Source organism: Heterodontus francisci, chromosome 3 (genome assembly GCF_036365525.1).
Source record: "Heterodontus francisci isolate sHetFra1 chromosome 3, sHetFra1.hap1, whole genome shotgun sequence".
In the NCBI taxonomy this organism is placed as follows: Eukaryota; Metazoa; Chordata; class Chondrichthyes; order Heterodontiformes; family Heterodontidae; genus Heterodontus; species Heterodontus francisci.
This window is the reverse complement of record NC_090373.1, coordinates 133,452,250-133,469,724: the sequence shown is the minus strand read 5'-3', so window position 1 is coordinate 133,469,724 and position 17,475 is coordinate 133,452,250. Positions and strand designations below refer to the sequence as shown.

General features: G+C 37.7%; 1 protein-coding gene across 5 annotated transcripts in view; it reads right to left on the bottom strand.

Annotated features, from left to right (window-relative positions):
• si:ch211-278j3.3 (E3 ubiquitin-protein ligase RNF19A) overlaps window positions 1–17,475 on the bottom strand; it is a 91,261-nt gene that overhangs the window by 27,851 nt on the left and 45,935 nt on the right. For 3 of the 5 annotated variants that reach the window (XM_068026043.1, XM_068026033.1, XM_068026039.1), the window contains 3 exons: window positions 12,999–13,137; window positions 10,799–11,691; window positions 6,372–6,577 (listed from right to left, as the gene is read on the bottom strand). In XM_068026043.1, coding sequence (XP_067882144.1) covers window positions 6,372–6,577; window positions 10,799–11,283 — 691 coding nt within the window. In that variant the 5' untranslated portion in view covers window positions 11,284–11,691; window positions 12,999–13,137. The remainder of the gene's footprint in view (window positions 1–6,371; window positions 6,578–10,798; window positions 11,692–12,998; window positions 13,138–17,475) is intronic. The other 2 variants (XM_068026041.1, XM_068026042.1) reach the window with 1 other exon arrangement.

Sequence of the window (17,475 nt, the reverse complement as noted above, 5' to 3'; positions counted from 1 at the left end):
TCACCAAGTCTCTATACATGGGATAAACAGGAATTAAGAAATAATTATAGGTATTTATCATTAGAGACTGTTTTAAAGAATATACTGAGAGGACCTGTAAGAATTACAGGTGTGATGTGATCTTTGTTTAAAGTCACCCTTGTTTGCATAAAATGAATACAAAAGCAAAATGCTGCAGATGCTGGAAATTTGAAACAAAGACAGAAAATGCTGGAAATACTCAGCAGGTCAGGCAGCATCTGTGGAGAGAGAAAGAGTTAACGTTCCAGGTTGTGACCTTTCATCAGAATATGAGGTCTGATGACACCTGAAACGTTAACTCTGTTCTTCTCTGCACAGATGCTGCCTGACCTGCTGAGTATTTCCAGCATTTTCTGTTTTTGTTGCATCAAATGATGTTTGCTTATGTACTGTTAGTATATTGAAGTCTTTCTGCTTCTTTTATCTGTAAATAAGTCTGCACAATTATTTTAAGCCTGTACCTAGTGGACTGGAGAGGTGTTATTTTCCATCTTCCAAGGTGACTGGAGAACATGGTGAGATTCCCACATATTCTTCAGTAAATCAATTAGCACGATGCAGGGTTTAATCATTTGACATGGTCTATGCTAAAGTATACTTGGCAGAAACTAAACATGCAGGCTTCCGTTCACAAGGAATTTGTTCTACTCAAGGAAACTGTAGTCTAGCCCGAGCTGTAACAGGAGTGAGAGAGTCCACTGGGAGGTGGGAATATCATGAGAACCTTTTGATGAATGTCATTTGCTCAATTCATCCCTTTCCTGAGCTATTCAACTCTGTCCCCATTTGGCAGCACAGATACATTGCCTCCCAGGTCTGTCGATGTTTTAAGCCTGTTAACACGTTGGAAAATTCCAAAGTTTGTGGAGGGAAACAACGGAGAAAACATTATAAAATATATGTGCATGCTTGAATAAAATACTGAAGTTTGTATTTTAAATTGTACAAGAAAATGCATTAAATATCAGTTACTAAGATTACTGCGCAACATATAAAATGTGTTGCACAGATTTTAAAAAACCTATAGATTTTCACACTTCACCTTAATATCACGTTATTAATGCAGAAACAAAAAAATGTAACAAACTGTCTATGAATGGCACCTTCATCAGCAAATTAAGCATGCATATTGTTATAGCTGCATCCTCTGTTGACTAAATAAAGATGATTGCTGTGTTAAGTATGGAATTAAGGGTATATCAAGCCTTTCAAAAATTGCCAATGTACAGACAGAATATGATCAGTGTATTTTTCTCTTGTTAATGAGCTGCTAAAATGAGAATCCATTGTTAAAATTGACATTCTGCGATTTCACTTTCCTGCTCCTTTTCTTTAAAAAGTCTTCAGTTAAATTTGAAAGGAAATGTAAAATATTTAGATAGCCAAAGAATATTGTATAGTACAGCTGCTTCAATGGACAGAAAATTGAAGAACAATTCTATTGTCTCCCTAAATTGAAGGTAGGTTGAACAACCGAAAGAGGAGCAGTCCAGAGGGTCATTATTCATTTCGCCAAACTACAATATTCTTGTTTGGTCCTACAAAACACAAAATCCACCACTAAAATAAAAATATTCTGCATATATTTTGCTAATTAGTGAAACATGCAAAGCAATGTCAATTGCAATGAAACATGCATCACTTGCAAGTGATATCGTAAATCAGAAATACAGCCCTTTTTTCTTCCAAACAATAAAAAGTTCATCACGTTTAAAGACTTCATTGCAAGGTTTCGCCTGTAAGTCACAGGCTAAAGCTCAGACAGCAAGCTTAGGCTTGAAGATTCCAAAGTTTGATTTTGAATCTGTGCTGAATTAGTTAATCTTAAATTAAGTCAATTGTAAAACAGGATGCAGCACAGCTAGATAATGGAAGGGAAGTAGCCATACGTAGGCTCTGGCAGAAGACAGATTTGAATTCTGTGGTGATGTCTGCCACAGTCAGATAAGCCTGCCTGTCGAGGCTTACACATCACATCTTGAACTATGTACTAAAGGGTGACTGCCACCAGTGAAACTATACTCCAATTCAAGTCAGGTAAGGAGAGAACTTAAAGCAGATCACTTCCAGATTTGAATGTTTTAAAATATTTTGCAAGCCAATATTTCTCATTAGGACAGTTCCGTTTCTCAAGCTCTATAGTTGAACGCAGCTCAGTATCATAGCAGCACTTGATACCTACTGCTGGTGGAGTTTGGTATGAATATGCATGCATAGAGTTATATGCATCAAGATCACTTTATTGAATACATTTTTCTTCAATTTCTAACAATGGTAGACTGGCCACGTAGACTAACAGCAACTCCTTTGGCTTTGAAACTGGAAAAAATCAAGCCCCTATTTAGTCAATTGAGTTGTTCAAAAAACTTTTCAACATGATCTCACCTGCACAGACAGCCATAATTTCTTTCCGGGAAAGTAGCTAACATCCACAACAAGCAAGCACACTTCTGGTCAGTAGCCTATTTACTAGAATGATATCAGGGATGTGGGGCTTCATTTATGCGGATAGACTAGAGAAGCAGAAATTGCTCTCCCTAAAGTAGAGGTGGTTAAGGGGAGATTTAATAGACAGATTCAAAATTAAGAAAGGTTATGATAGACTAAATACAGAGAAACTGTTTGCACCATTGGGAGGGTTAGTAATAAGAGGGCTCAGATTTAAGGTGATGGACCAAAGAACCAGAGGGGAAATTAGGACTGTTTTTTTTTTTACACAAATGAGTTGATATGATTTCTAATGCATCGATTGAAAGGGTGGTGGAAGCAGATTCATAGCAACTATCAAAAGAGAATTGGATATATACTGGAAAAGAAAACATTTACAAGGCTATGGGGTAAGGGCAGGGGAGTGGGACTAATAGTACAGCTCTTTCAAAGAGTTGGCATAGGCACAATGGGTTGAGTGGCCACCTTCTGTGTTAGATAATTCTCAATCAATAGCAATATATCATGCTCAATATCTATTAATTCACCAATTTTCAATCAAGTCCTTTTGTTAAAAAGGAAAGAAAAATCTTTTTAACATGTTGAAATAATTTATAACCGTTCCAAATTCTAGGAACATAGGAGCAGGAGTAGGCCATTCAGCCCATCGAGCCTACCCAGCCATTCAATATGGTCATGGCTGATCATCCACTCAATGCCTTTTTCCCACACTATCCTCATATCCCCTCACATTCTTTGCATCTTAATTTCCATTTTTAAGTCGTATACAATTGGTTTATGTACAGTTGCAAACAAAATTCGTTTCTTAATTTCTTTATATTTATATGTACTTTCCAGTGATTAAGTTTCAGAAGTAAAGCCCCTAATTCGTAGCATTTCATTTTCTGTTCATATTCCGTTCCTCATCAGTAATTTCCTACCCTTCCGATCCATTGACTTTCTTTCCTTAAAGGAATACAATTTGAGCAACAAAAAAAAAATCCCGTTGATATTACATCCCGAAAGACAACATTCATAAGAATTTTGCTTGTTGGGTTGGACTAAATTCAACCAGATTAGGAGATTTCCTTTAAATAATCTGCAGTGCCATGCATGTGGTACAAGAAGATTTTATTGGAAAAAAAGTAAAAGAATGGTGTAAGTAACCCATCCTGCATGCATAGGAATTCCTCAATTTACTTTTTTTTCCTGAAATCCAACATCTTGAAAACATTTTAAAATGATTACAGATTTCAGCAAATATACACTATCAACCTGCTTAACAGGAATAGATATTGTTTCCTTAGAGAAAAATTAAAATATTATACGTAACTAGGCAATGCAGCATTCAACCATTAATCAAACTAACTGTATAGAAAAAAAAGTTAAAGCACTGTTGAGATAAAGATTGGGTTGCCATAAGACAGGCAAGTGATCACCTGAGTGTAGCCGTTTACCAAATATTGCCATTATTGAAGTTTAATGCATGGTTGCCATATCAATTAATTATAGATAATAACAACAGGTAATGGGGAAGCTATGAACAAACATCAAACAATGGAAAATGAGGAAGAATATTAGTAACTGAAAAACAGATTTGTCTGTTTAATACCTTAGCATTCTGGATGCGGGGACCCTACTATCTATATATTCCACTCACATTTGTCTGTTGTAAGACGGGAATCTAAAATCAAGCTGTTATAGAATTGAGAATATAGAGCTGATGAATCACTGGAGCAGACATCTCAAGGCAGTGTGAAACATCTGATTTGCTAGGACATTTCACGGGGCATTTGTGCGTCTGGAGTCACATGTAGGCCAGACCAGATAAGGACAGCAGATTTCCTTCCCTAAAAGATATTAGTGAATCAGATGGGTTTTTACAACAATAATTTTATGGCACCATTATTTAGACTAGCTTTCAATCCCAGATTTTTTTAATTAATTAATTGAATTTAAATTTGGATTTGAACCTGTGTCCCCAGGGATTAGCTTGGACCTATGGATTACTAGGTCAGTGATGTTACCAGAGTCTCCCCCAGGGTCCCAAACATACTTTTCACATAGAACAGCAATTACTTCCATGTGGGACATCAATTCATGGACTTTCACCAATATAGTACACTGTGCTTGATGCTCACAATCCAGTCAGGACAGTGATGCTGAACATATTATAACTTATCAGTTGTACAGGAAAAAAAATTCACTGGAAGAAGCAGCTAATGGAGAAGAATGCTGAAATAAAAAAGCACTAGGAGCAATCGGGGAGCATAATGGTCACAGAGCGATGCCAAGAAAGAGTGAGAGTAGCAAAGAGAACAGAGACATGGGAAGGTGGCTGAAACTACCTTTTATTTATTGGGGAAAACACTTTATACTTGTCAACTTTTCTGCTAAGGTAGCAAAACCAGAGAGAAAATAAGACAGAAAGGGAAAGAGGAAAATTAACAAGCTCACAGGGAGCAGGCAGTAAGTGCTTCTATTGACCCAATGAAACCATGATTGAAGTAATGCTTGATCTGGATCCAATCACTACATTGGGGACACCAAACAGAGAGTCGGACGACAACTTTTTTGAACTACCTCATTCTGTCCTTAAGCGTGATTCTAGCTTTCTCTTGGGGTGGGAGAGGTGGATGTGGGGGGGGGGGGGAGTAAATCCATCTTTACCAGGATGGTATAGACAAATGTAACAGCATTAACCACAGTGGAATATCTGCACTGCGACAAGTTGCAATTAAAATGTGGCAGCCGCAACCAAATGAGGATTCGTTCTGCGGCTGGGAACAAGGAAACAGTGTTTCAGTGAGGGCAAGAGTCTAATCAGCAGCAGTTAGGATTATTTAGCAGATTAGTAAGATTAAGATAAATTAGGGCTGCATAAAACTTAGTGGGTGCCATGAGATGGGGATCTCTGTGACCACTGAATCTGCAGCCATTACAGAAAATTTTGAATCCAAATTATCAAATCGATAATCTGTGAACTACAATCCACTTGGGCACTATGTTATTACTATTAGGTTCAAGAGGCAACAGAAGAAAGAGGGGATGAAAGGATATGCTAAGAAGGTGACATCGAGATCAAATCGAAAGGCTGAGCCAAATCCTTTTCCAATTCCTAATTCGTGTATGAAGAGCAAAAACAAAATCAAACTTCATTTAGAGTAACAATTGATTTCAGAAATGGAATTTAGCCATTTGTGTTTGGCATCTTAATTTTGTCTAATACTCATGCAAATCAAGGCAGAAACAAAACACTGAATATGGCATAAAAACATGTAACTAACACAAAATCTTTGCATTCCTTGTTGCATGCAACATTGGTAAAATTTGTCTGACTAAACTGTTCCAGATTGTGAAACAGTAATTGAAAGATTAAATAGGGAGGGATGTCTCTATACAGCATTATCAGTCTCAGAAGAAACATAAAAGACTGACTAGCCTAAGCACAACACAGTAGGATGACCTCTCCAATCACAGATTTATATGCTGCCTGCCCAGTGAAAATATTAACATCTCTAGGCCCAGATTCCTTGACTGTTTGTGTGACTTCTTTCCAAAAGCCTATGAGTATGAGATTGGTAACCTATTTGCCTCTAAATGAATACCTACACAAATGTATAAAATTGTATAAAAGTCTTTTATTGTTAACTTCTACACTTGAGTCACCTTCCTACATTTAAGTGGAACCTAGCCAAATGCAGTTAAGAGTTGATGGACACAAAACATAGACAAAATTATATACAGTCAGAGGCAAGCTAATATTTAACCTTGCTGATGACCCACAGTAGAGAGTCCAAACACTTGCATTCTATTTGTTTAGAACCTTTTAGGAGCAATGTATTTGAACACACTTTATGTCTTAAGCTTTAAAGAAAATAACTTGCATGAAATTTTTGCCTTCAAAGAAAAGCAATATTTACCATTGTCTGATTCTTCACTGTGAATAAGAGAGGTAGAGTGTTTTTCTACTCCAGCCATGAACACATCTCTCTGCTTACGAGCCTCACTGCAGGTTTGGTCCGGGTGCCAAAGTTGTTTGCAGTGGTAACAAAATTCAGTCGCACAGCCTGACCGTTCACATGTCAGCTTTGGGCAGGTTGCACAGCCACTGGCAATTACTCCGTAACTGTAGAGAGTCCAAGTGCATAAAAAGTCAGTTGCAAATTGTAAGCAATCACAATCTCTGTGTAGTGATAACATTATGTGTTACATATTCTCATTCACCATTTTAATATCTCAAAATCAAAAGCATTACACAAATGAGTAAACTGCAGCAGTTTGTTGACCAAGACGTAGTTATGCAGCAAAGAGCCAGTTCAAATATAATCTATTCTGCCCTGCAAAACGAGCTCTGATGTAGTTACGTTTTGTTCATTACATTAATTACTTTATCAGAAGTCAGCACTGCCAGAACACCAGAAGTTGAAATAAAAACAGAAAATGCTGGAAATACTCAGCAGGTCTGAGCATTTGTGGAGAGAGAGAAACAGAGTTAACATTTCAGGTCTGTGATCTTTCATGATGAAGGGTCACTGACTTGAAATGTTAACTCTGCTTCACTCTCCACAAATGCTGCCAGACCTGCTGAGTATTTCCAGTACATTCTGATTTTATTTCAGATTTCCAGCATCCACAGTATTTTGCTTTTACCAGAGATTGAAAGATGCCTGAATGGGAAGCTTCTATAAAAATACTGTCATATTAATGGTCAACTTGAGACTTATCTTTTTTAAAAAAAATTAGCTTTTCCAGAAATGTCACAGTCAGATACATTGAGATTACTGCATCTGTCTCTATACGTTGAACTGTCCTGAATAGAATGCAGGAACTCTCAGTTGCTACATTCTCAATCTACCCACATTAAAAAATGGTGCTCTGGACCTTTGCTTTCAATAAGTAAGTGAATTTCACTGGTAGTTACCAACAAAATTGCAATGTTATATATTCTACTGTTAAAGTCCTGACTAAAACATGCTTCTCTGAAAAGTCGTTTTACCAGAATAGTAGAATGGAAAAATTGAAAAAGTCAGTTCCAGCAATACTTTCCCACCTCCGCAACCATGATTCAAAGGCTTTCCCTAGAAATAAGGCAAAATTGGGCATATTAGCCTGTATCACAATTCCCAGTGGCCTGTGTAGTTAAGGATCAGATTTGGAATGGACTACCTGAATATCTATACATGGCATTAAGGTTGCCACTTTGTGCCATACTACAAAGCTAATGGACAAGGCTGATTTTTAAAAAACTTGAACCAGTGGTGTCCAATTTAAATTGACAAGTTTTCCCAGATAGCCTACTGAAAAACTGGGGCTATTATATATTATAGCAAAAATATCTAAACCACCTTTACATTGACCACCTAAATTATTAAAGCCTGTCATTTTGGAATATTATTGGAAGTGGACAACTACATTCGCTTTTAGTTTTTAAAAAAATTATCCCAGTATAAAAATGGTTTAAACAACTCAACCCTTCAGCATTTCCTGTAACTTCAACTTTGAGTTAATAATTGGCATGAAAATGAAAAGTATTTTCAAGGAAATAAATCTACATTTTCTTCGTTTGAATCTTACAGCTAGAAGTATTGTGAACTATGAGGATAGTAATAGACTTCAAGAGGACATAAACAGGCTGGTGGAACAATGAAATTTAAAGCAGATAAGTGTGAAGTGATGAGGAGAAGGAGAGGCAATATAAAATAAAGGGTATAATTCTAAAGGGGGCGCAGGAACAGAGAAACCTGGGGGTGTATATATGCAAAAATTGTTGAAGGTGGCAGGACAGGTTAAGAAAGTGGTTAAAAAGGCAGATGGGATCCTGGTTTTTATATATAGAGGTGTAGAGTACAAAAGCAAGGGAGTTATGATGGACCTTTATAAAACATTGGTCCGGCCTCAACTGGAGCATTGCGTCCAATTTTGGGCACCGCACTTTAGGAAAGATGTGAAGGCTTTAGAGAAGGTGGAGAAAAGGTTAACAAGAATGAAGTCCCTCATCCCTGGAACCAGTTCCGTGGATAGATTGAAGAAGCTGGGGTTGTTCTCCTTGAAGAGAAGACTGAGGAGAGATTTGATAGAGGTGTCCAAAATCATGAGGTCTAGTTGGAGTAGATAGAGAGAAACTGCTGTCACTGGCAGAATCAATGGCGACATGAGGAAAACTTTTTTTATGTAACGAGTGGTTAGAATCTGGAATGCACTGCCTGAGAGTGTGATAGAGACAGATTCAATTATGTCTTTCAAAAAGGAATTGGATAAGCATCTGAAGAGAAAAAATTTGCAGAGCTACAAGGAAAGAGCAGGGGAGTGGGACTGGGTGAGTCGCTCCTGCAGAGAGCCCCCATGGGCACGATGGGACGAATAGCCTCCTTCTGTGCCGTAATCATTCTATGATTCCATGAACTATAATTGAACTTTTCCCCTTCTTTAATTCTTAGATGACACAGATTAATTGGTGGTGAGAGAAGTCATTCAAAATACGCCTGCAGAACAAAGATCAGTTTACTTTGCTGAGCCAATAAAATACTTCAGCTCTCCACTGGATTACACACAAATACACTCCACATTAGGACTGGTATTTATTCGCTGTAATTTCCTGAATTATTAGATTAATGACCCATCCAAAGTAAACACATGACGATTAAGTGTCTAGGAGCTCCGCTCGATGATTGTGCACCTGAGTTATGGAATAGTTACTACTCTGGCATGAAATTGTTTTAACACGGGCACTGTTTTGATAGTGTGATACTATGATTGACAATGCCAGCTAGCTAGTGGAACAATTAAGAATTAACTAATTGTTATCATTAAACTGTAGCTAAAATCATTTGGATTTCAACAAAAGACAACCAAGAATTTGAACAAAGTTATGGTTGACATTACCCCGATTAAAAATCTATTGGCCAAATGTGTCAGAATTACTTTTATAAAGTACTTATTATAAGCTAGATTTTTGTTTTGTGCACAGCATTTAAAAGTACGTTTTCCCTAAATATAACATTTCCTTTAGAGAGCCAAGTACTTAAGGAGGATCCCTCAGTGAACCACGGATATCCCCATGAAGGGCGGCACAGTGGCGCAGTGGTTAGCACCGCAGCCTCACTGCTCCAAGGACCCGGGTTCGATTCCGGGTACTGCCTGTGTGGAGTTTGCAAGTTCTCCCTGTGTCTGCGTGGGTTTTCTCCGGGTGCTCCGGTTTCCTCCCACAAGCCAAAAGACTTGCAGGTTGATAGGTAAATTGGCCATTATAAATTGTCACTAGTATAGGTAGGTGGTAGGGAAATATAGGGACAGATGGGGATGTTTGGTAGGAATATGGGATTAGTGTAGGATTAGTATAAATGGGTGGTTGATGTTCGGCACAGACTCGGTGGACCGAAGGGCCTGTTTCAGTGCTGTATCTCTAATCTAATCTAACCTCCTGTGGCCAGCTCAACAGGAAAATAACTCCAAAATGGAGGGTGTATGGAGAAAGAAATAACATTAAGATCTCCCTGTGCTCTTACTCACAGAATTGTTTAAAGTTTTCTTGCTCACCATGTGTCCCATTCACTTCAGCCTGAAGCCACATGATGCACTGGTTACAGATTTACTTACTTCAGACAGTATACACTTTCAATGATCATTTCCTTCCACCCCATCTGATGCAGGTAGAACCTGGGTGGAGGCAGGAGGTCGGGCTACAGCCTGAGTCACTGCTGTAGGACAGTTCCTCCCAAAGAGTTTAGCATGGCTAAAATGCAGGCCCATTACACCTTCAGGGTGAGTCCAGACATGAACATGAACTCAAGGCAAAAAGAAAAATATAAACGAACACTAAAATATTATAAAGCAAGAGTCTGGAACTAGGGGGCATAGTCTCAGGATAAAGGGTCAGACATTTAGGATGGCGATCAGGAGAAATTTCTTCACTCAAAGGGTTGTGAATATTTAAAATTCTTTACTTCAGAGTCGCGGATGCTCAGTCGATGAGTATATTCAAGACTGAGATTGATAGAATTTTGGATGCTAAGTGAATCAAGGGATATGGGGACCAGGCAGGAAAGTGGAGCGAGGCTGAAAATCAGCTATGATCTTATTGAATGTCAGAGCAGGCTTGAGGAGCCAACTCCTGTCGCTATTTCTTATGTTATTTTCTTGCTTTACACATGTATTGTGATCCAACGTCAATAACTTGGCTGTATTAACCTGTGCACTCTATATTTATCTGCTGCTTGTAGGCAAAAAATATTTGCAAAAGTAGCTTAGTCTTGTACCATCATACCCCTCCCCCATTTATGTGGTAATTAGTACGAGAAAATGAAACACACATACTTAAAACAAATCACACTGATTATGCAGTACCTACCTACAATCAGGAGCAGGGCACCATCGAGCATCTGGATCAGATGCAAGGTATCTTCGCAACATGAATTCCTCATACTTATCCATCAAAGTGCCATTGTTGAGAATCATACGGATGTCTGACGGATGAAACAACTCGGAACATTCTGGACAGGCAACATTGACCCTGCTTTCTGTAATTTCAATTTTCAAATATTGTTGTAAGCAATCCAGACAAGAACGATGATGACAAGAAATTATCTCTGGGAACTGGGATCGAGGCTGGCTAAGAAGGCAGAGTGGGCACTCCAGAGTGCCTAATAACTGTTCATTACTGGACGATTGTGTTGTCCTGTTGGTGGAGGACATCTTTTTTTCATCCTCACTTTCTGTTTTTGTGTGCACTCCCTCAATCGTGACTGTGGACATCTCCAGCTTTGACTTTGATTTGGGTTTCCTGCTGAAGAGGCTGAAGAATTGGAGCTGTCGGTGTTTATTTGGTCTCTTCATGATCTCGAATATACTCTAAAGTTACAAAAATGATCGAGTTTGTTCCTCTTAATTGCTTTCCAAAGTGGTCGACCACAGTCTACCAATTTTGGAAACAAATAGTAACCAATCATTGAAAGACAAAATCCTTACAAAGATAAACTGTAAAAGAAAATATTGCAAGTTTTTTTTCCCACTTAGGAAATTCAAGTTGCTCCTAAATATAATTAGCAATACTGATATAACCAGTGCTTTTTTTCAACGGAGTTTACAAGAAGAATTAATCACACTGATTTTTAACTGGCTTAGCACAGGATGGATAAGCATAGCAAGTCGAGATACTAAGCAGCCCCAGAATCGAGTGTGTGTTGGATGTTAAATGATGTCACCTTGCGATATTCATTGTTCTGTCCATTTTTGTCATGAAATCTAGAAAAAGTTGAAATCAAAAGGAGGGGAATCAGTTACACAAAAATACTTGCATTACAAAATGCTCAAATGTTCCCAAATAATATATAAAGTTTATCCAAACAATATTATAGCAGCTCACCATAAGCAACATCACATGTGAAAGTGGAAAACACCACCTGGAATACTTACTTCTAATGGTGCAAGTTTTCTAGCTGAACCTAAGCACATCTTCAAATGCAGATCACAACAGGCTACAGACCAAGGAGTGTTAATTTGCAACAGTTGAAGTAACAACTCTGAATAAAATGAAATTAGTGATAAATCCCCACTTGAAAATCAGTCCCACCACTAAAACCAGGAATACCAACACTAAATGACAATAACAAAGTGATTAATTTCCTTATCTATTCATTCATGTTAAATGATTGTTGTTGTACTCATACTGTTAAGGTTACAGCTGTTGATTGGTAAGAAAATTAGAGTGCTAAAAGTCTAGTTCCTTCACACACCTCCTTTTACCATGACGCCACTGCAGGTCTTCCCCATTTACATGATCAGATCGGAGCTCTACAGTTGAGTGGAGTCATCCAGATGTAGTACACTAACTACACACTTTCCCCCTATTATCTGATCACTTTTGGCAACAAAAAGGGCTTCCTTTAGTACAAGATCTTGACTCCAAATTTCTATACTATTTAAAGGGCTTGTGTGGTACACCATTTCCATAGCATCTATATGCTTCAAGAGGTGAGTGCAAGAAACACTAATGATGCAAGTGACATCAGTTACTGTATCTGCCCCCTCTCAACAGTAGTTACAAACAAAAATAAAATTTCACTACCTTATAAAGTTCTTTACATACAAAAAGTCTCAAATGCTGGTTAAGCTGAGATTTTTTCGCTCCCTGTTCTTAAATACATCACAGAAATACCAAGTTATTGCGCTTCCTGGTCCAGAATTCCTAATTGTTAATATCGCACAGTACAGTAAAAAAAACTAAATCCACATGTATTCAAATCAGATGCAAACCGATAATGAAATACAAATACTGATCTATCGCCCAGACAGATCAAGGAACAAAAAATCCAAGCATCTTTATCCTGTCACCAGCTGCAACACACAAATAGTTGATCTGGAGTGTTGAGCAGAAATTAATTTCGCACCAAGAACAGAAGAGTCTACAAAATAAGCAAATATAACTGCCCCAAGAGCAAGGTGCTCCTCTGAGATAGCTTACCATGTCAGAAAGTTAGGCCCAAGTTGAAAACTTGGCAGCTCCCCAATTATCGCTAAAATGTGCACAATTTATAATACGATGTACATACCTACGAATGTGGCCTGGTGATGCCTTCCTAGTCTGCCAACAATCCTAAACCCCATTTAATTCAAAGCACTCGTTTTTCCTAGAGATTTTCTGGCAACGTAAGTGCTTTTTCACTTTGCGGTCAATTTACTTCTTGATTTCTGGTTGGAGAGAAGAACAGCATGTTCAGAGAAAAGAGTCCAAGTATCTGCTCGTTTTCAACTCCAGAAGACTGCTATCACTACAACTTCAACCCTAGGTTACCGCTGTCAGCAATTATTGACATTGAAGTGAGGATAAAACTTATTTTTCTTTACAATGGTAACAGATTTTTCTGGTATAATGGCTTTTGTAGATTATAAAATGTTTATTGACCTAAAAAATACTCAATGGCTCACAATTCAGTTAGGATGCAACTTTTTTTTTTAAGCAATGTCCACCTCTGTTAATGATTTCTTGTAATGATGAAATGATTATAGGAATCCAAAAAGATATGTTCAGTACACCTGACTGGAATTTGTACTGATAAAGAACTAGAATAATCTAATTATACTGCAGAGTACATCCATCTACAAAAGACCCTATAAAATCTGAAGCATTACAAGATCAAGATCCTCCTCACACATCTGAACACAGATTGCTGTAAGGCACAAAAACATTCTTGTGTGGAAATGAACTAAGTCAGAAGTTTTCAGAATTTACTGGCAAAGTTCAATAATCAATTTCTGCAGTAAATGTACATTTCAATTTAACATTTCTTCCAAAACTAAGGATGCTGAGTAAAAACATTTACTGATGTAACCATATAACCAAGAACATACTTCAGACCAAAAATGATCCAGCATTTAACATTTTCCAAAATCTCAAAAATAACTTGAAAAATCTAACAAAACAATTTCTACAATTCTATAGAATGAAAAATACAACTGGGACTAGTTACAAATTATAAGAACTCAACAGTTTTTAAAAAAATGCATAATCTTCATTAAACAGGAAAATGTTGAAATTCTAAGAACAGGCATTACTAAATTGCAATGACGAGCACAAAAACAAAATCTAACATGCTTGGACTGGACAGCGAGCTACAACAGCCTGGCCCCATTAACATTACATAAAACAAACTTTACTTGACAGGTCAGAATCAGAATGTAATTCATTAAATTAACATGACTGAATTGTTAGGAAGTATGTATGAACTATGAAAATCTGCTTGCTGAATTTACCTCCCTCCAATGCAGACAATTAGAGCTCTCCACACCAGTGTGATCATCGCCACTCCCCCAATATTGCAATACTACTGAACTAAAAGTTGCATCATGCACAATCTACATGTCTTCCCAATCAACTGAAGGTTTTTATTTAAATTTCTCTTACAGTACATAACTTTAATGAACCAATTATCAAGATATCTTAACTACAATAGGTGATATTACAATCCAATTTACTACAATCTGAGAGATAAAGTAACCTGCCAAAATTGTTGTTTAGACTCTCGCCACTCATGTGGCTGCATTACCCCTTGAACCAACAAATATGATAATTGTGAAGTTATTTATCTAGCAACTGATACAGAAAGAAAGCAACATAATGGGCACAGAACATACTGTCCTGTTAGTGCCACTGGACAAAGTAACTAATGATTTTAAGCTAACTTTTGTATAATTGATTCTAACAGTCACAAAGCAATTTGTAAAGTTGAAAAAAAAAGTAGAATAAAATCTCAACCCAACTGCAGGAGAATTTCCTCCACCCTGCCTCTTCCACTGAAGCTCAGCCCATTGGAACTATACAAGAGTATGTTGTAATGAGACGGCTCACAGCTTCTCTCCTGCTGGTAAAACTCATCCATAGTTCTAATGAATCTTGTACTATATTTATGTAATATCCCTGTCACAGTCGGCAGCCCCAACAGTGACAAGTTATATAATATGGAACAATTTCTTGCCGTAATGACGCGTCTTGTGGAGATTTCTCAGAAGGCGGTTTTGTCCCATTTCACATTGGCAGAGGCTAATGAATTCTGCCCCCACTGCTGGATGTGGCAGATTGACATTTTCTCCTGGCACAGGCAAACTCAATGCTCAGTCATCTAGTATAGGTCAGCATTGCAGAGAAGATACAAGATCATGAAGCAAAAGTAGCAAACATTACTTTTAAGCAGAAAATATGCAGACTTTTGCCACAATAGTATTCCCAGTACAACCAGAAATCTGAAATAAAAGAAAAGTGCTGGAAATACTCAGCAGGTCTGTGTTCTGATGAACGATCACAGACTTGAAAAGTTAACTGTGTGTGTGTATCTCTCTCTCTTCACAGATGCTGCCAGACCTGCTGAGTATTTCCATTTTATTATAGTCATAGAGTTATACAGCACAGAAACAGGCTCTTCGGCTCATTGTGTCTGTGCCAGCCATCAAGCACCTAACTATTCTAATTCCATTTTCCAGCACCGTAGCCTATGGTGTTTCAAGTGCTCATCTAAATACGTCTTAAATGTTGTGAGGGCAATTATAAAAGCAAAATACGGCTGATGCTGGAAATCAAATAAAAACAGGAAGTGCTGGAAATACTCAGCAGGTCTGGCAGAATCTGTGGAGAGAGACAGAGACACAGTTAACTTTTCAGGTCTGTGATCTTTCGTCAGAACACTGAGACCTACTGAGTATTTACAGCACTTTGTTTTTATTTCAGATTTCCAGCATCCACAGTATTTTGCTTTTATAATAATTTTGATTCTGTCTCTCAAGGTAAACAGCAAATCTATAACAGTGTGAGCAGAAAGGCATGTCAGAACCAGTTTTGTCATGTGACCTAAAACAAAAATACCGTCAACTCCAGGCAAACAAATATCTGATGCCAGCCAAAGAACTTAAGAATTAACCAAACCACCATCCACTCATTCCACAGCTGGAAAATCACTCAAGTTAGCGGAACTTAATGTTCCAATATCCAAGAAACGTTTTAGAAAGTCATTTGGTAAAATAATGCTTTTTGTTCAGTGTTTTGTTATTTTTGTTTAGATTTAACTACTGATGAATTTTAAGTAGACCATGGTGTGAAGATCAACATACTGACTATTTTTAGCTGTAGTTTATAGAAATTCTCTTCCAAGCATCACATTTTTTGATATGCCCATTAGGATTCAAAACCAGCATGATAGTAAAAAGGAGGGACATAACTACTGCCCACAGGCTACAGTATCACTAGCTATTTCTTAAATACAAACACCGACAAGGAATTAATGATTTTAAGAATTTCAGTTTTAAAAAGTGACAGATATGGAAAGGATGAGACAGCAAATTGTGAGAAATGAAATGCAAAATCTGTTCAGTTTTATATATATATGTAAATAAATAAATAAAAAGTTAACATGGAACTGTACAGTGAAGCTTCACACTACAATTTTAAAAAAACTCATTCTCAGGATGTGGGTAACTCTGGTAAAGCGGCAACAATGCTTTTTTAATACAACTAAGTAGCTTGGAAGGCCACTTCAGAAGGCAGTTAAAGCTCATCCACTGTGGGTCTGGACATGTAGTGCAGGCTGAGCTAGGATGTCAAATCTACTTTCATAAAAGATATGAATGGACAAGTTGGGTTTTTACATAACCTGATAGCTTAATGATCACTTTTTCTTTTAAACTGATACCACAGCCCCAATTTTAACCTGGCTGGGGGATATGGGGGCATTCAAACGTGCTTCTCCTGGCCAAAAAAACCCAAACTAATTTATCTACTCAGCCCTTTTCTGGGCCTGCTGCTCCTTGATGGACTGTGTTACTGGTGAGACAAGCATTGGGTGCCAAACACACAATGGAGCGGAAAAATCACGCCATGGACATCAGACCTCAACTGTTGTACATCAATGAAGCCACTGTCTGCCTGTGTCAAGAGCCGCACATGCGTCCCAAAATGTGCCTATTAAATAGTCATGGTCACGAGTACGGAGTGGACAAGGTAAGTACATAGCTGCTTACATTTTAACCCTTCTTGTCAGGGAGTTAAACTCAGAGTTCAGCTCAGTTTTTTTTTTAAAAACAGTATTTTCAAATGACCCATGGTGGGATTTGAACATTCCCTGGATTACTAATCCAGTAACATAACCACTACACTACCATCCCAAAACAGCTTACCTGTAAAATTACAGCCTGAAAGCTGTAGGAATGTTCATCTATTTTCTGTTTATTTTGTGGAATATCAACATATTCCAAAGTGAATGGGAAGTAAACGTTCACATGGCATTTTTCATTTTTTACATGCTATTTGTCCGAACCCAAATTCACTCCAGAAAGATTGTGGACAGTTCTGAGTCCATAAATGATGGATTTTCTTTGTTTTGCAACTCAATGTGTGCTGACAATTGCATTAAGGGTAAAATCAATTCGGAAAATAGGAACTGCACAGCTTCAACTCAACTGGACTCAGTCTGAGATTTACCTGGCCTTCTATTCCTTTTATAATTTGTAGCCAAACACTCAACAGTTTTTGCAAATTATTAA